The sequence below is a fragment of the Coturnix japonica genome, chromosome 4, assembly GCF_001577835.2.
Source record: "Coturnix japonica isolate 7356 chromosome 4, Coturnix japonica 2.1, whole genome shotgun sequence".
NCBI lineage: Eukaryota > Metazoa > Chordata > Aves > Galliformes > Phasianidae > Coturnix > Coturnix japonica.
The window spans coordinates 77,607,313-77,629,709 of record NC_029519.1 but is presented as its reverse complement, the minus strand read 5'-3'; the positions used below and the strand labels follow the sequence as shown (position 1 = coordinate 77,629,709).

Below are 22,397 nucleotides of genomic sequence, written 5' to 3'. Positions count from 1 at the left end.
TCATTCTCTCAGGAATCCAAGTGAAATATCCTGTCAATATGGTGTAGCGGCAGATCCATACTTTGTGTTTCCATTTAAACGTGGAATTTATACCCCTATTTCTCATTAAACTGTTTTATTTGCTCAGTGAGCATAGAACTGTCTGTCCGACGACTGTTTAATATTGTTAATCACTTTGAGTTAACCCCGAGTTCTTTAAAATGTCAGTGCGTGTCTTCACCCCAATAAATTTTTAATTCACTGCTGTGATATTCAGATTTTCCAGCTAATTATAACTCTCTGGGTGACACGTCAAAGATGTTCTGAGTTACAACTAGAAACCAACAAATGCCAGCCGTATCTAGAAAATATCATAGAATCGCGGAATTATCAAGGTTGGAAAAGACCTAGAAGATCATCTAGTCCAACCATCAGCAATACTTCCCAGTTAAATCATATCCCTCAACACCACATCCAGACGTTTCTTGAACACTCCCATGGTCGGTGACTCCACCACCTCCCTGGGTGCATTCCAATGCCTCACTACCCTTTCTGAGAAGTAATACTTCCTAGGAAAGGGTAGTCAGGTATTGGAATGCACACATGAAATATCACATCAGGTTTGTAAACTAAAGGTGCAAAGACGGTGTTGATTCAGGAAGTCTTTCTCAGCAGATCAAACATGAGTTGGAAGGAGGAAAAAAAGCCAGAATTCTCTGAATATGAGAATGCTCCTCAGGTTTGTACCAGTGCAGCCCTCAGTGCTGCTAAAACAAATCTTTGCAGAACCAATACTGCAACACAGAGGGCCCAAACTCAATGCACAGCTCCCTAGTGTTACCCCTTTTGCCCCCCAGGCCTTCAGCTGACCCATCACCTGCGGTTCATGCTCATATTCATCCCTGTCCCGCTCTTCACTTGCATCTTTCCCCTTCCCTCACGTTTCTGTTGCCTTTGTACTGCTGTGCTCACAGTTGCTTTGGCTTTGGGGGTGTGTGTATGTGTTGGGTAGTGGTTTGAAACAATACTTCTACTCTCTTGAAATGACTCCAGGGTTTTGAGTTCTGGCAGATGATGAGCTCAGTATCTGCAGGGGACTCATCATCAGTTACCACTGGGGAATGTTAAGAATTGATTTAACTCAGCCCATGAGCAGTAGGAAATAACATACTGGTGACAGCCTCCCCAGCAGTTGGTGTTGCAAATAGTTGAGCTGTGAGCGTAGCTTTAATTAATGCTAGGTGCTTTCCAGCTGGAGGAAGCAGGGCATCCCTCAGCTCAGCACACAGCCAAAAGATTCAAAGATACACGGGGAGAGCAGGGAAATGGAGCTGCTTCTTGTGTATGTGACAGAAGTAAAAGGTCTCCATTAAATGTCTCTGAGAAAGAAATGTGGTCTTGCAGTGTGTTCTCAGCACTCAGCCTGTTTCTGGTCCTACCGACAGGTGACATTAAATGTGCTTTGTATTGAAAATCCCTCGGCTCTGCCAACTGCGATAACAAAGCCGCTCTTGGGTGTGTTGTTGCCAAGAGGGAAGGATTAATCTCCCTGATGCTGTGCCACTTTCTCATCAGGGAGGTGGGCCCTTGGAGGGGGGTTTAAAACATGTAGAAAACCCTCTAACTGTTTTTTAACAGCTCTGAAGAGTGTGGCCGTTTAGATGCTTCCTACAGGTCAATATTTATGTTACAATTCGGTTTTCATGCCTTAGTACAGTATTACTTCAGCGTGTGTGCGCTCCGAGGGGCTGTCAGGATTCTTTAGAGGAAGCTGTGCTATTTCTGTGTTTGTGTATGAGTTGGCAATTTTAATGCAAACTGTGGTTTCTTAAAATAACCAAACCCACAGAGGCGATGCTGAGTTCCCTTTGGAGGAGAGCCTTCATCTCAAGGACCGAGTGTGACTGCAGTGTGTTTCGAAGCAGCCTAAATCACCTCTTACAGCCTTTCTCATGCTTCCTGTGCAGAACCCCAGTGAAGTGGGTTGGTCTACAGCCCATAGCAGGGAGGGTTGAAACCAGCTGATGGTTATTGAATCAACCTAAGCCATTCTATGGTATGATTCCCTGTGGTCCCATTGGGTTTCTGGACGTGTTCAGGACCCTGGAGATGTGGCACCCGGTGGTGGTGGTGGGGATGGATGGGTCGGTGGTTGGACTTGGTGATCTCAGCGGCCTTTCCCAACCTTAAGGATTCTATCTATGATCCTGTGAACTGTCCAAGCACTTCAGCAGCACTTTATGCAGCACTTCTGGCTGCATAAACATCATTCTCCGAATGAAAAACCTCAGTCTGGGTTGCACTTTACCCATTCTCGCTGTTTTCTTACACGTATTTTACAGCAACCGCAGCAATCGGGTTCTGAGCTGATACCGAGTGCAAGCACAACCCCTTGATTTACGGCACAACCTCTTCATTTATGGCGCAGCCCATTTGCTCTGCAGGCCTTCCCTCTGCCGTCAGCGGGCGAGAGGCGGCGGGGCCGGGGCTATAGGGACCTCCGGGGCCATAAGGGCCTCCGGGGCAGCGAGGCGGAGGCTCGGTTGGGCTCGGCTCGGCTCGGCTCGGCTCGGCTCGGCTCGGCTCGGCTCGGCTGGGCTCGGCTCGGTTGGGCTCGGCTCCGTGGGTCCCCGCCCGCCCTCTCACGTCACTTGTTATGTCTCCGCCGGCGGCCGCGGCTCCGCCGGGGCGGGGACAGCGGCGGGAGGGAGGCGGGGGGCGCGCAGCCCCGCCGCGCTGACAGCCCCGCGCCGCCTCAGCGCCGCCACCCGCGGGGCAGCGCCGGCCGCCCCCCTTCCCCCCCCACAACCCCCGGCTTGTCCGTCCGTCATCCCGCCGGGAAAGATGTGGCTGAAGCTGTTCTTTTTGCTGCTGTATTTCCTGGTGCTTTTCGTCCTGGCCAGGGTGTTCGAGGCCGTGGTGTGGTACGAGACCGGCTTCTTCGCCACGCAGCTGGTGGACCCGGTGGCGCTGAGCTTCAGGAAGCTGAGGACCATCCTGGAGTGCCGCGGTTTGGGGCACTCGGGGCTGCCCGAGAAGAAGGATGTCCGGGAGCTGGTGGAGAAGTCAGGTAGGGCCGCTTCTCCTCCTCCCTTCCCTTCCCTCCCTCCCCTCGGGCCTAAGGCGGCAGCTCCGGCCAAGGACATCGCGGTGCTGCGGCGCTCGGACGGCGGCATTAGCGGCATTAGCGGCATTAGCGGCGCTCCCCGCTGCGGCAGCGAGCCCAGCACGGGCCCGGAGTGACCCCGGAGCGCCCCGAGCCCGGCACGGTGTTGGGGCGGCTGCGGAGGGAGGCACGGGGTGGAGGCGTTCAGGAGGAGGAGGAGGCCTCGGAGAGGCTGCCGAGAAATGGTTTCCCTTCGGGGAACGGTTCCCTTTGGCCCGGCTGAAAGCGAATGTCATCCGCCGTGAAAAACGAGGAGGAAAGAATCCAGATACCCGCAGGCTGCAGGGTTGCTATTTACAGTCGGGGCCGGGTTGTTAAGCCGCGTCCCTTTCCCTACGGTGCGTTTAGAGGTGCCGTCAGGACGGGGATGGGGGAGGCAGCGCTGTGGGATCGGTGGCTGCAGCGTGGAGAAGGGCAGGGAAGTGCTGCAGAAGTTGGTACAGGCTGGTTAAAGTGGGGGCTGCAGCCCTGAGGGTGCGTGCAAAGTCCAGGTGGTGGTGGTGGCCCAAAGGGAAGTGGCCCAAAGGGCTCGAGATGGGCTGATGTAATCAGCGTAGTGCCAGCCAAGCAGGACATTGCTGCTTGTAAATCACTGGGCAAAGGGCTGCTGTTAGAGAGAGAAAAATCCCCGTGCTACATACAGGAAGGGGACTCAGGAAGCCAGACAGAAATAAAGAGAAGGGTTTGGGTGAATACATGGAGAGCCACAGCCACAAAACAGGCTTTAAGAATTGATGGTAAAGCCAACCATCTAAATCTAATTCGCTTGTATTGTTCGTTGTTTATTTATGTTGTTTATTCACTTTGCTGCTTCACCAGTCGGCACCAGGAGGCAATTTGGGTATTGTTTCCAATCACTTTCGCTCCTTGGCTGTCACGTACTTTCATGATGTCATTATGTTTGGGCTGCAAATGCTGCAGGGAAGTGTTTAACGCCAAACAAACTGTATTAACTGACTTGAAATGTCATGGAAACAACTCTGGTGCCAAGAGGCTTTGCAGAATTTCTCTCATAATTTCAAAGTTGGAATTCCACGAATACTTTTTGTAAGCTCTCGAGCCTTCCAGCTGTAACACAGCACTTCTTTCTCCCCTTCATATTGTAGGAAGCCTTTGGGCAAGACTTCACTTCTTCCAGTTTAACATATTAGTTGCCAAAATAGCAGTTGTCATGAAGGGTTTTCAGGTAGGGAGGCTCAGGAGATGCTCATTTGCTCTCACGTGGGATACGTCTGTGTATTCATGTGCGCCGTCAAATTGTTCGTAGTCAGGTCACTATGGATGGAACTAAAGTAACTTCAGTTCAGTGCCTTCCTACTGATAAGGGTTTTGAGCACCCATTTAAAACCTACGTAGTGAAACTGCTGCTTTCTGAAATGGAATCGTCGTTACTATTAGAATTTGCTGCTATGAAGTGATCTGTCACCATGTTCAAACTGAATGTGTCCAGTTGTCTCTTTTTCAGGTGACCTTATGGAAGGGGAACTTTATTCTGCTCTCAAGGAGGAAGAGGCCTCGGAGTCAGTTTCAAGTACAAACTTTAGTGGTGAAATGCATTTCTATGAGCTTGTAGAAGACACAAAAGATGGGATCTGGCTGGTACAGGTATGGATGTTTTATCATGTATTTTTTATCTATTTATCTCATTCAAATTAAGTTTGGAAGCAGGAATTGTTGGGAGTGGTTAACTAGTAGGAAAAATGCATAGCAGAGAGATGATGGCAGAGATAAACCACATCAAGGAGATCAGAAGGAGCAAATATGTTCTAAAACCTGAGCAAGACTGGAAGCAACAGAGTTCCTACACAGAGAAGAAGAAAACCTGTTACTCAGTGGACTGCTTTTAGAAGACAGCCAGCAAACAAGCAGAGTAGCACACATGTAGCACACAGGCCCTGATACTGTGCAAGTTTGTGTATTGTATGAAGTGCATTAGGTATAGATGCTCCCAGCTGGCACAGGAGCAGTGCCTTTGGTCTTGCTCTTCTTTTATTATATGCTCAGACCCGGTTGGTTTAAGTGCCTATTTATCTAAGGGGCTCAGAGCAGTTTAGCAGTCTGTTACCTCTTCATTCACAAACGAGAGAGGTGCAGCTTTCCAATCCAGAGGCCTGTTTGCGCAATACATTCTGGAAGCTCAAAGTTTGCCTTTACCCAAACCTTGTGGGCACAGTGATTTACAGCGTGCTTCCCCAGGGCTGCATGAGAACGAGAAAACATTCAGACTGCTGCAAATGAGGCTCTGGAACAATTTATCATCACTGTTGGGAACATATGAGAACATAAGATAAGTAGTCTAGATTAAGAATGTGAAAAAATACTTTCCTTCACCAACATCTCCATTGATAAGAGATCTTTGTAGGTGCTACCAGCCTCAGTGGGCAATCAGATTTTTCCACCAGGTAATTCACTGTTTAGTTGACAGCTCTCCTTCCTGCATTAAATGGTTTGTCTGATCTCCCCCCTTCATGTTTTCTATTTAAATTGATTGCCAGGATTCAGTGACTTTCGGTTACTAGTGCTCTGCTATCTCCACCTCTGAAACAGGCAGTGAGATGACGGATTACCTTTGTATCAAAATGGTGTTGGCATTTTGGAAGCGATCAATGAGTCCTAATTTCAGGCTTAAATCATACAGGAGGGGATCCTGCAGGCAGAGAGAGGGCTGCTATTGAGTGACACTGTGCTCACTGTGCTGACAAATTCATATGTGAGTACGATGTGAAAGAACTCCTCTCCATACAGTTCAGAAGAGGAAAATGTGGTGGTTCTCTGTTGTCAGTTGTTTGCTGAATTTTAATGGTGATATATTTCCAGCCAGCTCCGTAATAGCCAATCAATCAGGCTGCGTTTTGATATCTCAGATGTGATGAATGTTGTCATCGTCTTGGAAATATTTGCACAGCTATTCAGTTGGTCACAATAGCTGTGGAAAGAAACATTATTGGAATTTACTGAATAATTTACTTGCTGAATGCTGCTGGTCTCTTTCTCCACAATGAAAACCACTCAAGATATCAAATTTCTTTTTCGTTTTTGCCTTCCCTCAAGTTTTCATCGCTGTGTTTTCATTTGTTTCCCTCACCACAATTACTTCACTCTTGCACTGGGTTCTTTGTGTCCTTTCACAGGTTTTTCCATGCTTTTTTCACGTGCCTCTTCCCTGCAAATCTTCCTGTCATCACTTCCAATTGCAGCTCCTGATTGCTCTCATTCTCCTTTAGGCACACTGTGGAAACAGCTGCTCAGCTCAGAGCTTAGGTAGGGGACAGGGCAGGAGAGAGGATGCTTTATATAGAGGTTCAGTGACCACAGAGAAGGGGGGAGCATTCCCTGCTCTGTTGTTGCTGCTGGCTGGGAAGCAGAAAGGAGCTCCAGGTTCTTTCCTGACCCTGAATCTGTTCCACGTGGGCTGGGAAAGCAGTGGAGGGAGAGGAGCAGTTCTGGCTCAGCTCACACAGTGCTTGTTGGTTGAATTGGTCTGGGAGACTTCATGATGATGTTTCAGAAGATGAAGACTCGGAAGATGATTTTAATTTTCCAGTGCATGTAAATGAGATTTCTGGGGTGGTAATGTAATAGTATGCCCTGTCTGCAGAGAATGTGAGTGAAATGAGGAAACTACGATTATTCTTGATGTGTCTGATAAATTCAGAGGTGAATTTTCATTTAGAACCAGCGAGATGAAGCAGTGTACATAGCCATTAAGGCTTTGTAAAAACATACAAGGATCTACAGATTAAAAGAAAAATCTCTTTGAGTGAAGATAAAATCTAAATCTATGATTTTCTTTTGTTTAGAAAAAGACCTTTTGTAACATGGTGTTAGAAAGAAGCAAAGAGAACTTTATTCTTGGCTTCAAGGCAGCAGGAAAAGCATGTCCACCACCCAGCATGGCTAGGAGAGGTGCAAAAGATGTGACCATGGGTGGAAAATAATAGCACTGTGTCAGCTGGAGTAGATCTTCAGGATGACCAATCCAGCCAGCAGCCTGATCCACCATGTGCCAGCACTGAGCCACATCCCTTAGTGCCATGTCCAAATGCCTCTTACATTCCAGTCTGTTCTGCATCCAGGTTTCATGTTCAAGTGGTGTAATCACAGAGTGAGGGATGTTTGTGCAGAGTTTTGGGGATCTTTCTTCTCTTTTGATTTGCTTTTGCTTGCATGCAGAGTAATTTTCGTATTTGCCTTCTCAAATTTGCCAGGTGACTGCTTGTTCTCATTAGAAGGCAATTAAGTGTAAACACTTAGCCCATTTAAAATACGTTGTTCAGTGTTTGTGCCATTTTTTCCAGTAGCCCATCAGGATCATTTACCATAGGATACCCCATTTTAGCTTTCAGAATCCTTCTGGAGAGCCTTCTTATGCAGCCAAAGGTGTAGAATACCATCAGCTGAAATGAAATAGTCCTCACAGTGCCTGCATATCTTTGTGAATTCATTATAGCAGCTCATTCATTTTCAGCCCCTGCATGTGGAGAGGACTCAACAGAGCTGTTCAGATTGGTGGGTAGAACAGCTTGCCTGCCTTGAAAAGCTACGTGTAATTTCCAGGTAGTTAATTGTTATGTGCTATGATGGATGCGCTCTTCTGTCTTTGCCTATTTTAACTGAATTTCTCATTGCTTCTACCTCAGAAAAGACAAGTTAAGAAATGAAAAAAAAACCAACAAAACCCAGACATCTTTAATCCATAGGGATGGAGTGTGAATTAGTTGTGAGTCCTTGGGACAGAGTGACTGTGTGGAAATTCAGTTTCATCAGCACAGAGCAGAATGATCAGCTGTGTGTGAGATGTCTCAGAGTGAATGAAGGTGCAGACATTCTTGTATCATTGTAGAATCACAGAATGGCCTGGGTTGAATAGGGCCACAAGGATCATCTGGTTCCAACCCCCTGCTATGTGCACAGTTGTCATCCACCAGACCAGGCTGCCCAGAGCCACATCCAGCCTGGCCTTGAATGCATCCAGGAACAGCAGAAATAGGCATTTTCCCAAGCTTCTAGTAGATAACACACCAGATCGGTTTTAATTAGATATATTGCAATGATTTGTCCCAATATCTCTACCGTTTTATCTGTGGAAGCATAGTAACATAACAGTTAATGACCAAAAAAAAAAAACCAACCAACCAACCATGTAAGACACCCAGCTTAATTAATGGACTGATGTTCTTTAGCTTTTATATCCTTGTGGATGAAGTCTTCCATAGAGCATGTGTGCTTTGTGCAGTGCTATAAGGCTGCCTTTGCTCACTTACCCTCTGCAGGATTCTGACTGACTTCCTGGACCTGTGTGAGTCTGGCTATCTCAGACTGGAGCGTGCTGAGCCGTGCTGACAGCTCTCACACACGTGTGACCTTACCAGTTCCTTAAATAAGATTGAAATGGGTTTTGCTTTTGGCAAAATCACGCAGATCTTTCCAGCTCGGCGGTCTGTGTTCCTGCATGCAGGGATTGCCTGGCTGACTGCTCCTCGGAGGGCTGCCTGCATGTGTTTGTGTGCAGAGGGTGATGATGGCTCTTAAATTCCCCTTACGATTTAATCTGTGTTACAGCTCCCCGGTGCCTTGTCTTGATGGGTACTTGGAGCTGTCTTTGTGGCCAGGCTGTAAAACCCAGTTTTGACTATTTGGGTGTATTCAGAACGTTGTGTGCTTGGTATGAGCAGGTGTGCCTGACACCTGGTATCTCGGCTAACATCCAACTTGGATAATGTTGGAGCTTCCCTTGGTGCTTTCATTTGGATAGGTTTCTCTTCCTTTAATGGCACACACTCATGTCCCATAATGGCTCAGAGATGCTGCCAACGTGAATACTTTTCCATCACAAAAAAAAATATAATACTAATGTAGAAAACACATGTGCATTGCTTAGCTCTGAGCTTCTGCTGTGTTGCAGCAATCTCAGTTCTGCCTTTCTATTTAGTTTCCTTTTTTCCTTAGTATTCCCATCTCTGGCGCAATGTAACAAATACAAGTAGAGCGGCTCTTAATCAAACCAGCGAAGCACAAGGGTTGTTGAGCAGCAAAGTAAATAATCTGTCAGGGTGTTTTTCTCTGTAGTGCTGCTGAGGTTACTTGAGGTTTCTGAGGCCATTGGAATGGGTAATAACTGGATTTAAGGAGTGGCTTTTAAATGTGCTCTACAGAGCTGCCTTTCAAAGGTCCTCAGGGTCTGTATCCTTCAACACACTTTGCTTTGCTACATGGAAGCTCTTTCCTCCATCTTGCAATAGTTCTTACGCATCTAATGGTTAGTACATTCCTTTTCTCCGTACGTCTTAACTATCAGAGGAAGAGAAAATAACGAAAGGAGCTGGAATTGGTTAAAATAACGAGAGCCGAAGCACCACAGAGTGTTGTTTGTTCTTTGTTTTTCATTGTCTGACTTTCCTTCTCGTGCCTTATGATGTTGGAATAGTCTCCACGGTGGGTGAGCCTCAAAACTTACTGAGACCACTTCTTGTTAAAAAGGCCCGTTTTGAAATCTCGGTGTAAAAGTGATGGAGCAATATCTGATTTGAATGAGCAGAAAATAGGAGCGTGCTTCAAATGAAGCTTGTGTCATGTTGTGTTCACACGCTGCTGGGCTACCAGGACAGGGATCCCTTTGTATATTGCTACAGCAAATGTTTCCTTGAGTCTCTTTGACAGCCATTATGACTTTTACTGGTATTTATCTTCTTCAAGTTTCATAGAATAATTTAGACAAATCCTTAACAATAGCTGGGAAGTTACAGTGCAGCTGCATCAGTGGAAGTTATGAAGTGGTCCCTGAGGTGTCTGTGCATCTACTTGAGGAGCTTTCCTTTTGGATTAAGCAAATTGGATTAAGCAAATGACTGTTTACAGAGGGTGGATAGTGATAGGACAAGGGGGAATGGTTTTAAACTGAGACAGGAGAGGTTTAGGTTGGATATTAGGAGGAAGTTTTTCACCCAGAGGGTGGTGACGCACTGGAACAGGTTGCCCAAGGAGGCTGTGGATGCCCCATCCCTGCAGGCATTCAAGGCCAGGCTGGATGTGGTTCTGGACAGCCTGGTCTGCTGGTTGGTGACCCTGCACACAGCAGGGGGTTGGAACTGGATGATCTTTGAGATCCTTTTCAACCCAGGCCATTCTATGATTCTATGGAATGTCTATTGACACTGTCTTATTTTTTAAAACATTTATGTTTCTTTCCCTGGGTTATTTGTTCTTAAAGTCTATTTGCTTCTTTAATGTCATTACTGTGGCTATTTTAACTTACAGATCAAAATGATTCTATTAATTAGGTTCTTAACTGGCATCGCCTGTTTATGTCCCATGGGACTGTTCTAATTCAGTGTCAGAAGAACTCAGCAGGATGTTCATACTTCTAAAATGATATCTCCAATGTGTCCCTCCATTCATATTTTCTATGCACGAGGGGAGATTCAGGTTGGGTGTTTGGAAGAACCTCTTTGAAAGAGTGGTCAGGTGCTGGAATGGGCTGCCCAGGGAGGTGGTGGAGTCACTGACCCAGAGGTGTTCAGGAAGCATTTAGGTGCTGTACTGAGGGACATGGTTTAGTGAGGAATATTGGTGATGGGTGGTTGGTTGGATGGGATGATCTTGGAGGTCTTTTCCAACTGTGGTGATTCTGTGACTCTATAATTTTGTGGTTTTTGTTTGTTTTCGTGTGGTATCTGAAAACCATCTTTTTAGGTTGATGGTTACATAGTGGAAAGTGAAAAAGAAACCTCAGTCACAAGGCACAGAAATTGAGGAGCTCTCCAAGACTCTGTCTTTCCATCTTTGCATTGCACATCTTGGTAGCATTTGCCTGCAGTATTTCACAGTAGTTGCTTGGAAGTCTCCTGACCTTTTGGTGGGTTTTGTGGTCCTCCCAGATTCACAGATGACATATGAAGTATGAGACTGCAGAGGAAGCTCGTACATAAATAGAGTCCAATGAGGGACGAACCTTCTCTCCAGCTTCTTCTTCCACACTAGTTGTTCCACTCACGCAGATTGACACTGACATGAAGAGGAAGCACAGAGGTTCTGATCCAGTCCTATGCCCTGGGTTAGGTGTACAGTAGGTAGGAGATGTATTCCATGCCATAGGGTTGTCAAATGGCAGGGTAACCTTGATCCTGTTGGATTCTCTTAGCCCATTAAGATGATTAATGGATTAATTGGATTATCTTCTTTGTATTATTTGTCACTCTGACAGATGACATTTTGCAGAACGTGAATGCAGCTAATAACAAGAAGAGCTTGGAGGGTTTGTATTCCTGCAAATGTCATAGATGTTTCCCAGCTGTGCTGGCTGATATCATAACAGATACCTGGTTTTTTTTTCCTATGAGCTTTCTCTTGATTTCTCCAGTTTAAGTGGAACATGAGGCCAAAAGTTACCTTCTTGATCAGTGAGTTCACCTCTGCTAGGCTGTGGAGTACGTGTTTATAAAGTGGCTTGCTCTCTCTTTAAAATAGGTTGTCTGTGTGTAGTATTCCTGTTGACTGTTCCATTCATCTTGGAAATGTGCCTTGACTTTAGGCCTAAGGGTATTCATGGCTAATTTGTTCTGATTGTGCTTGAACTGACATTGCCCTTCAATTGCAGCGACTCCAGATACCTACCTCGCTACTCCCAGTGCATGAAATCAATCAAGCAGTTTGTTTTTGCCAGGTGTAATATTTCCTAGTGCTCGCTTATCGCAGCCAGTTACAGCTGATGCCGTACAGCCCCGCTGGATCAGCTGGCAGCCCCACGCTTTGCATCCCACTGTGTTTCCTACCTGATGAACTCCGAGTGTCCGGTTTGCTATTGATTTCAATTTCATTTCTGAAGCTCTGTGAGGTCTGTGCAGACCCGTTGATGTGCTCCCCAGCCGTGAATGGCTCTGGGCGTTCTGCAGGACAGGCAGTAATAAGGACAGATACAGAGCAGATCTCAGAGTAATCCATCCAGAACTCTGTTAATATTTTTCTGGCACTTTGATATTTTCGTGCCTCAGCCAATTTCTGATTTATTTCCTGATGACTTTTTTATTCATTACTAAAATTGATCTCCGTTTCACCTGCAGGCTTCCCATGCAGCACTGTGCCAATGCTCTACCAGAGCATGAAAAGATGACTGCCTCTCCTTTGTCTTGCAAATTGAGATTGGTTATTTGAACTCTCATCTTAAGCAGGAATGATACAACTTCAGTAATTCCAATTCTATGATTCCATGCTGAAGGGGATGGGAAATTCCATCATCTCTGTGCCTTTAATATTTGCTTTGCAATTGGTTGAGATCAAAGTAGTGGGATGATTTCTTCACTCGCTCTTAAAAATAGTTACTAACTCCTATCAGAGCGCAGATCATCGTGACGGAGGTTTTATAAGAAACATTTGCAGGTTGATCTGTGATTTCATGTGCTCGTTGTGTTACTACTCCTATGATTGCTTTCCAGAGTGCCTCCGTGCAGTGAACTCCCTGTGCTGTCAGTGGGTGTTGCCTACAAGGAACAGCTGCAACAATCATCTTTGGTTGTGTTGTTTTTTGGTAACGATGACATAAAAAATGATGAGCTCAGAGCATTTTGAAGTGTGCGGAACCACAGGAAAGTTCTATTTGGTTATGAGATAAAAATTGCCAATTTTACCCTCATCTTCCAAAGCAACTTTCTCCAGGAGCACAGACTTCTTGATAGGATGGGAATTAGAATCACACCATCACAGAATCCTTGGAAGAAGCCTCAGCAGTGTCCCCAGCTGTTTGTCTGGGTGCCTGAAGGTCACACTTAACCCATGGGCAGGCAGGCTACATGATGTGTGTGTTCTGAGAGCAGCTGGAAAGATTCCCATCTCAGTCTTCAACTGTGATTTAATTTAAACACATTGAGCAGTGCAATCTGTAGCTTCAGTTTAGCTTTGTGTCTCTGTGCAGGATATCCTGTGCAGTGAATCCATTTATTTTCCGTTTCTGAGTGGATGCTACTTAGCACAAAGCAGATACACATTTGATGCTCAGAGGCCAGGTGTGCTTTCCAGCGCAGTGTCTCAGCCTGTACACAGCTTGCTCTTCATCATGCTGACCGCCTAACTTAGGGAGGAGAGCTGAACATTTCAGGTTATAAAGCCCAGTTCAATGGGAGCAGTTCAATGGTGGGTAAACAAATAACAAATACAAGTTTCAAAACTTGATTTAAAATCATGTTTCAAGTGGTTGCCAGTCAGCTTGTGTCAGCATGTGAGGCACTTCTAAAATAGAAACCGTGACGGCTCATGGAATAACGCATGACCAGTCATGTCATCCAGCATTACCTGCAGGCAGCAGGCAGGCAGGTTCTCCTTTTTTTCCCCCTTCCCTGTACAGTTATTAATCAGTCCTTATCCTTTGTCATTTGCACCTGTAGAAGCTTTAATCCAGTAGGTTATGGCAAATTAGACCTTGGGATCTATTCACAGTGAATTAACAACTTGAAATTGCAGGTGGGACATGGGAGTTGGTGGAACAGTCACATAACCTCATGGACTGAGTCACCAGCAGATGATTTTCAGGCGTTATCTGGGAGTTTAATTATTAGTTTCCACTGCTCAGAGGTGGTTGATGGCAGAATAAACTGATATCAGGTACATATACTATACCTGTATGTGTTCTACCTGCTTTGATACAGCGTTTCTTTGGTGTGCTGTAACTTAAAATGGCAGTGTGTGTTTTTGCCTCTCTGCACAAGGAGTATTCCTGTCCTAGAGTGTCACTCATCAAAGACACTTGGTGAGATGATCTGTTCTGTGTTCCTGTTGTATTGTCTAAGGGAAGGGGAAGATGATATCAAGAGTGACCAGATCTCTCTTTTAATGAAATTTGCTCCTTATTTTGGAAAGCAAACTTACTGTGACACTGAATTATTATCCTTTTTTTGGCAATAGGTCATAGCAAATGACAGAAGTCCGCTGGTGGGTAAAGTCCACTGGGAGAAAATGGTGAAGAAAGTATCCAGGTTCGGCATCCGTACTGGCACTTTTAACTGTTCCAGTGACCCCAGGTATATTCTTAAAGGATTATCTAAAACCAGAATATTTAATGCTGAGCTGTATTCCGGCAGCAGGGCTTCCTACGTTGTAAAAGCAGCTGTGATAGAAGGTGCTTTTATTTATATCTCTGCTAAAGTCTGTTCAGAATTCTCTGCTGCATTATTTAACAGCATCATAAACACAGGTCTGCAGCTTGCTAAAGCATCGTGGGGGAAATACATGATTAGACTGTGTAGGGCACCATACAGCAGTGGTAGAGAATGAGTAGAAGAACCCGCCTTAGGGCATTCATGGACAGGAGCTGGGCTTGCTTAGAATGAAGCTGCATACAGCCCATATAAGAGAGCTCTGGGTTGTAGAGTTGCTCTTTTGCCATCCAGAAAGGAGAAACACAGATGAGCGCAAACCTTCAAAGCAGTGCCTGCCATCCTGTTCCTTGACAAATATATGCCTGCTTCCATATAAACACAAACACACCCTTTGTCAGCAGACAGCGTGCTGTGCAAGACTCTCTGTTGTTTACATATGATTTCAAATGAGGAAGAAAAGCAGAGTCAAAGAAGCTATTAACAATCCTGTGCTGCTGCAGTCGTTTTATAGCATTTTGCTGGAAGCATATGCTTCACATGACAGGAAACCTTGTCTAGAGTGCACCTTAGGTATCTCAAATGCTAAATGTTTACAGAGATTGCAATATTAATTGAAATGGAAGATTTTTACGTAGTGAAAGCACCAATATCTGAGCATCTTGAAACTCTGGCAATGTTTCTCTTTGCATAGCTCCTGACTAGCCTCAATTTTATCACAGAACCATAGAACCTCATGAGTTCATCCCACTGCTGGTTTTATGGTGAGCTCTCACCATTGGTTGGCCTACCTGTATCCCTCCAAAATGGCCCCAGTAAGAAGCGCACACCCTTCTCACTTCGTTAAAGCAGCTGTGAACTCACCATTGCCCTGTTAAATTCACCCTGCTGCTGGGTGGCAAAACTGAGTTGGAAGGAAGCACTGGAAAATCTGAGAGCTGCAGGACACTGACTTGCATTTGTAATGGTTATTTTTTTGGGCCAGAATGCCTATGAAAAATAGCTCCACTACCAAAGCTCTGTGGTGTAGAGAAAAAAGTCTACTTGTGTACTTCTCAAAGCCAGTTCCAAGGCAAGGTGACTCTAATGTAGGGCCTTGTTTATAGTAGCCAATGAGAATGAACACTGTGCCTCTTTCAGCATCTGACAAATGCTTGTCTGCTCACGGCTTTCTTGTAAGATAGATAAGAAAGAGACAAAAGATGGATAAAAGAGATAACAGATGTGTTGTAAGAATAAGTGCTCTCTGTCAGAGCCTATTGGATGCCTGTACTTCATGCTGTTATGTGTAAGAACTCCCAGGTGCTCACCGTGTCTAATTTTTGGGCTCATTAAGGAGATGTAAGGACTGAGCTGCAGGAGGATACAGCTCCTAATCTAACTTGCCATTTCCTTTGCAGATACTGCAGGAGGAGGGGCTGGCTGAAATCCACCCTCATTATGTCAGTTCCACAAACCAGCACCTCCAAGGGAAAAGTAATGCTTAAAGAATACAGCGGCCGCAAAATTGAAGTGGAGCACATTTTCAAATGGATCACAGCCCATGCTGCTTCTCGGATCAAAACCATCTACAACTCTGAACATTTAAGAGAAGAGTGGAACAGGAGTGACCAGTACCGTGTGAAAATATACCTGTTTGCCAGCCTCGACCAGCCCCCAGCCTTCTTCTCTGCACTAAGTGTGAAGTTTACCGGGAGAGTAGAGTTCATTTTTGTGAACGTGGAAAACTGGGACAATAAAAGTTACATGGCAGAAATTGGTATCGACAAGACACCATCCTACATACTTAGGACTCCCGAAGGGATTTACAGGTATGGAAGTAATGCTGGTGAATTTGTATCACTGCGTGCCATGGATTCCTTTTTGCGCTCATTGCAACCAGAAGTTAATGATTTATTTGTTTTAAGCTTAGTTTTGGTCAATCTGATGGCTTGGATGGACCTGTTCATTACGCAAGGTGCTACTATAAAGCGCTTTGTGGTTCTTATAAGCACTTTAGGGACGTATAATTCCCTGCTAATTATTTCCTGGCTACCCGTGTTGGGTTTTTTGCAACTACCTTACTTGGACAGCTTTTACGAGTACAGCTTAAAACTCTTCAGGTACTCCAACACAACTACGTTGGCTTCTTGGGTAAGAGCCGACTGGATGTTCTACTCTTCACACCCAGCGCTCTTCCTCAGCACATACCTTGGTCATGGTTTACTGATCGATTACTTTGAGAAGAAGAGAAGACGCAATAACAACAACGACGAAGTCAATGCCAACAATCTGGAGTGGCTCTCAAGCCTGTGGGACTGGTACACCAGCTACTTGTTTCATCCTATCGCTTCCTTCCAGCACTTCCCTTTTGACTCAGATTGGGACGAAGACCCAGATCTGTTCTTGGAGCGTTTGGCTTTCCCCGATCTCTGGCTTCACCCTCTGATACCAACAGATTACATCAAAAACTTACCAATGTGGAGGTTTAAATGCCTCGGCATCCATTCAGATGAGGAAATGCTGGAAACCCTTCAAGACAGCGAAAGTGACTCTGACAGTGAGAACAGAGAGGTGTTCAGCAGTGAAAAAGACATCTCGGAGGACGATGAGCCCAATACATTTCACAGTCCCAGGGCAGGAGACCCCTGCTGCCGTGCCAACAGCTGTTTGTGCACCAGTAAATGCTGCTCCAAGGAGCCGTGTGAACGCAAAGCCAGGTCGTACGGGTCGTACAGCACCGCGGACGAGCCAGATTGGTCATCGTGGCCCCCGGAGATGTTGCACTGTACAGAATGCGTGGTGTGCCTGGAGAATTTCGAGCGGGGCTGCCTGCTGATGGGCCTGCCCTGCGGCCACGTCTTCCACCAGAATTGCATTGTGATGTGGCTGGCGGGCGGGCGGCACTGCTGCCCTGTGTGCAGGTGGGCTTCGTACAAAGCAAAGCAGCCATACACGCACCCACAGCCGCCGTCCAGCGACAGCCCATCGTAGCCGCACGTCCTTTGTCAGCTTTAGGCCGTTACTGCTTGCCTTGTAAATGTTAGTCACTTCCAGATTATGTGGTTTGACGTTTTAGTTTAAATGTTAGTGCAGTGACCTACAATATACACCATGCTCACGTCAATGGCAGAGCTGTTGGGTTGCCTTGTGTGTTGAACCGAATGCATCCTTACCCTACAAATTAACTTCTTTCTTTTCAATGTCCGGATACTCGACGCTGGTTTTTTGTAAGCACAAAATCAACGTGTCCCAGCAAACGTTTAAATTCTAAATTCTATCGGAGGGAATTGCTTAAATTCAGTGTTTCTTATGTTAAGAGTCTGTTCATCCTCGTTGTGAGACGGTGCCGTTCGAAAGAGAGACGTGAAATAAATTATTTTAAAAAGGAACAGATTCGTAACGTTAATCGTTTCGATATTTTGTGTGTGTAGTTCCCAGATGTCTTGCTGGTCTGGTTTATCTGTGAAGACAATAAAAATATAACTCAACTCTTGTGACTAATAGATCATCTTCCAACCTCCACAAGACTATTATCTATTATCCATTATCTATTATCAATATAGATAGATATTATCTACCTCCTCACACGCACTAACAGGGAGCTCGGAGCCCGGCCCTGAGGCGGAGCCGGACATACGCACTGAGGGCGGGCGGTGGCCATTGACGCTTGCGCAGAGCGCTGTGCGACGTGAGGCCCCATCAGCGGGCGGGGCGGGTTCCGCCATGGGGCTGTTCGGGAAGACCCCCGAGAAGCCGCCCAAGGAGCTGGTGAGGGACGGGGGGGTCGTGGGCTGTGTTGGCAGGGGGGTCCTGTGAGCAGCGGGGTCCCGTTAGCAGCGGGGTCCTGCGCCGAGTCCCTGCGCTGCGTCTCGGCTCTCGGCCGCTTCCTGATGGCGGTGTGTGGAGAACTGCGGGTATTGGGGATGGTATCGGCCGTGGGTGTGGGTTGGTGTGGGGGGTTACACTGTAAATATGTAGCCATGGTGACCCGACTGCAGCTGGACGGCAGCTAACATTCGTACTTTGTCGTTTTGAGGTGAACGAATGGTCCTTGAAGATAAGGAAGGAAATGAGAGTCATTGACAGACAGATCAGAGGTGTGTGCTGCTGCCTTTGCTTTGTGCTTCCCTGCCGTCCTTATAGAATCATAGAATGGCCTGGGTTGAAATAGACCACAATGATCATCCAGTTCCAACCCCCTGCTGTGTGCAGGGTCACCAACCAGCAGCCCAGGCTGCCCAGAGCCACATCCAGCCTGGCCTTGAATGTATCCAGGGATGGGGCATCCACAGCCTCCTTGGGCAACCTGTTCCAGTGCGTCACCACCCTCTGGGTGAAAAACTTCCTGATCTCCAACCTAAACCTCCCCTGTCTCAGTTTAAACCCACCCCCCCTTGTCCCATCACTATCCACCCTCACAAACAGCCGTTCCCCAGGTTACAAAACCTGAACCAGAATATGGCTGTTTTTTTTTTCCTTCCAAATCCACAGCAGGATGTAACTGTTGGCTGCACTTCTTCTTCCGTACTCCAGATATTCAGAGAGAAGAGGAGAAGGTGAAACGGTCCATAAAGGATGCTGCCAAAAAGGGGCAGAAGGACGTGTGTGTGATCCTGGCCAAGGAACTGATCCGCTCTAGGAAGGCTGTGAGCAAACTCTACGCCTCCAAAGCTCACATGAACTCCGTTCTCATGGGGATGAAGAACCAGCTTGGTAAGAATTGTGCACCCCGGTGCAATGAGTCCCCCAGCTCCAGATGTGAGGGCTGAGTTTCCATTTTCAGAAGGTCATCTGTAGGATGAGTTGAGAGAGGTGGAATTTGGAAGCAGACATCTCCTGTTAAAGGATGATGATTCTGGGGGGGGTTCAAGACCTGGGGACATTCCTCCTGCTCCTGGCCCTTAGGTCAATGGCTGCTGCAGTTCTGAGTCCCCACATCCAGCCAGGATGGGCACTTAACTCCCTGTAGGCTCACTCACAGCAGTGCATGTGCCAGCACTCCATAAACACACAGCTTTGAATGAGCATCAGCAGCACTGACAGCTCAGTCCTGATCCTCCTCTCTGGTTGATCTGACTGAGATCCACTATTAGGTTGCATGTATGTGATCTGACGTTGCCTGCACTTACAGTGTGATGGCAATGAGGAAGCAAACGCCCAGACTCCAGGTTATTAAGCTACTGAAACTTCACATTTCAAAGGTCAAACGCGACACCCCACATTCTGGGGCCATTGTTGCAGATTGGGATTTTCTTTAGGAGGAAAAATGCAGAGCAGCCTCCGTGTTCTGCTACCAGCACCTTCATCGCACTGTGGATGCTCTGATGTGCTGACCAAGCAATGAATGTAGAATTCAGCCTGGAGTTTGTATTGCAGGCTGTACGTTCCTTTTAAAATCAAATGGCCTAAATGTAAGTTTTTATCTGTGTTTCATCTTTGCTGACACGGGGATCATTCAGGTTATTCTGTGCCTCTCCTTCACAGCTGTCCTGAGAGTAGCAGGTTCGTTGCAGAAGAGCACAGAAGTGATGAAAGCTATGCAGAGTTTAGTGAAAATCCCTGAAATCCAGGCGACCATGAGAGAATTATCCAAAGAGATGATGAAGGTAAGATCTGTAACACATCAGGTGTGGGTGAACAGGGGCTGGTTGTCCAGTGAGCCAAAGCACTGTGCAACTTGTACCATTATACACCAGAACACTTTGGCCCTGTGCCTGCAGGCCCTGTAGGGGGGTATATAAAGACGTGTGTCTTTAATCCTTGTTTCTCACTGCTTTCCCTGTGCACCTGGTGTACAGATACAGGCTCAGAATGAGGGCGCGTGTGGCATGCAAGCAGCCAGTCTTATTCACTATTCATAAAAGCTTGAGCAGTGTTTGGATGTCCTGCATAGGACAGTCTGATACTCAGAGTGGGAAATGACCGCTGTCGTCCTGTTTCCAAAGGCATCACCCGCTGTTTTTTTGTTCCTGTTAGGCTGGTATCATAGAGGAGATGCTGGAGGACACCTTTGAAAGCATGGAGGATGAGGAGGAAATGGAGGAGGAAGCAGAGATGGAAATTGACAAAATCCTGTTTGAAATTACAGCTGGTGAGTCTTTGTGGGCCACCAGGAGCCCAATGAGTCCAACCGCCCCAGCCACGAGGGGCTGTAACATCAGACAGCTGTTGTGTGTTACCTGACAGGGGCTGGTGGAATTATTGAAACACTTGTACCTAAAAAAGCTACTGATTATTAAATGACTGAATGCTCACTAAGGGCTCTTTGTGTCATCCACAGGGGCCTTGGGTAAAGCACCGAGTAAAGTCACAGATGCTCTTCCAGAGCCGGAGCCCATGGGAGCGGCGGCTGCTGATGATGAAGAAGAAGACATTGAAGCAATGCAGTCACGACTGGCTACGCTGCGTAGCTAAGGAGGAAATGTACAGTCTGCCTTGTTTTCCACGATGCGATGTTGTATCTTCAACATGCAAAACTTCAGATGTGCAAATATTTTATGTAATATATATTTTTTTCTGCCTGAGCCCCGTGCTCTCCAAGGAACTGCTGTAATACACGCTGCTGCTTCTTGGGGGCTGCAGTCTTAAGAGATTATTTCCCCCCCTTTTCATTCAGCCTGTCTCATGTGGGAGATGATGGTGAAAGGGCAAAGGTGGGGTAACGTTATGTATTTTTAGATAGCAGGTTTGGAAGTATATTCTTGGGGAAGTGATGATCCTTGAAGCTAAACAGCACTTTGGCTTAATCAGCTACCAAAAAACCTTCAGTGGTGTAAGGTCTTTGTTTTACTGATTCACTCCAGATTTGATTAAAGCTGCTCTTAAAGTGATGGGTGGACACAGCTGCTCATTTGCACCAGAGAAGGGAGAAATGCTCAGAACTCCATTCTGTATGTGGTATCTTAACACTGATACCAGGTACTTCTGTGTCACACTCGGTGAAGTCAGCTGCTGTTCAAGTGACACATCGTTCAAGTGCCTCCTCCCAAAGGAAAACTTCAGGCAAAGCTCTTGCCTTGATGCAGTAGAGGCAGCCATGCTTCCTCTGTTCCAGCAGGTGAGTAGCAAAACAAGCAGTCTCTTAACTTTAAAACAGACTTACTGAATAATAACACACAGAGCTGGTTGCTGCCCAACAGCTTCCAGTCTCAGCTGACATAGCAAGGAGGAGCCAAATGTTGATCACGTTCATGCTGGAGGCAAACGAGCACAGCCCGCAACAGCCCTAATGCTTCTGGGTTGGGGCCCAGCTTTGGAGCAATGAAACTCAAGCACTGCCTTTATTTGCTTTGCAGCAGAAAGAGCTGAGTGATGGGGCAATCTGTTTCTTCATAACTCAGAAAGGAAAAACACCTGGAAAGCCACAGAGCAGCAGTAGTTAAAGCTGGGGTAAGATGAGGTTATTTAACAGCAGTAGTAAGGAAATGCAAAATCCACCTTCAACAAGTGGGATTTCAGATGTATGTGCACGTGTGTGTGAAATCAGTGTGACTCACTGCACTCACACATCCTCCAACCAGATCCAATTAAGCTGCTTTATTTCATTTCCTTGAAGCTCGCTACTGCAAGAATGAACGCTCATCTGAAACACGGCGATGTCTTGAAGGGTTCTTCACTGCTCCAGACACAAAGTGCCAAGTGAGCATGTTGTTTCTCCTTGCAGGAGGCAGATGGTGGCTGACCTCTTTCCTGCCATCTAGAGACCTCAGCAAGTAAAGATGGAGGGAAGTTCCCACTGAACACACAGAGTTGTTCAGCAGACTTCAAGGTCGCAGCAGGAGTTCAGTGCATGGGAGCATCTGGGTGCACACTGAACTAGAGCACAGTGCCTGCACTGACCTGCTGCTGCCTCCTGTCCTCGAGGAGTTCACACTGAGTTCAGAGAAACAACTTCTGGCTCACAAAGCTGCCTTGTGCCTGGCTCAGCCCAGCTGCTGTCCTGTGTGTTCCAGTGCTCAAAGGGGCACTGAGAAATAGACAAGCTGATGTTATTTGAGCTTGTGGCAGTAGCTGACAGCTGCATTACTCCTCTGATTGTTTGTACTATGCGATGTTTTGGGTCTCCAAGTCATTTTAGAGCAGTGTGCTTTGTGAAATGGAAGCTGCACAACTCATTCAATTCAATACAGACCACAGGAGCAGCTGAGAAGCGATAATCAGTCTAAGCCACGTTGTGGTAACTAAAA

The 22,397-nt window shown here is 46.4% G+C and overlaps 1 protein-coding gene across 3 annotated transcripts; it reads left to right on the top strand.

The window, feature by feature from the left end:
- Positions 1–2,718: 2,718 nt before the first annotated feature.
- On the top strand, positions 2,719–21,041 carry LOC107313922 (charged multivesicular body protein 3). Of its 3 annotated transcripts, XM_032444612.1 has the most exons (7): positions 2,749–3,049; positions 4,611–4,750; positions 18,248–18,308; positions 18,745–18,924; positions 19,696–19,817; positions 20,188–20,302; positions 20,492–21,041. In XM_032444612.1, the coding sequence occupies exons 1-7, from the start codon at positions 2,824–2,826 to the stop codon at positions 20,623–20,625; spliced, it is 978 nt and encodes a 325-aa protein (XP_032300503.1). In that variant the 5' UTR covers positions 2,749–2,823; the 3' UTR covers positions 20,626–21,041. The 3 variants fall into 3 exon arrangements, with proteins under 3 accessions (XP_015718117.1, XP_032300503.1, XP_015718119.1); XM_015862633.2 differs by lacking the exons at positions 2,749–3,049; positions 4,611–4,750 and adding an exon at positions 17,847–17,979 and having other exon boundaries at positions 20,492–20,826; XM_015862631.2 differs by lacking the exons at positions 18,248–18,308; positions 18,745–18,924; positions 19,696–19,817; positions 20,188–20,302; positions 20,492–21,041 and adding exons at positions 14,039–14,154; positions 15,630–17,699 and having other exon boundaries at positions 2,719–3,049.
- The last annotated feature ends 1,356 nt before the right edge of the window (positions 21,042–22,397 follow it).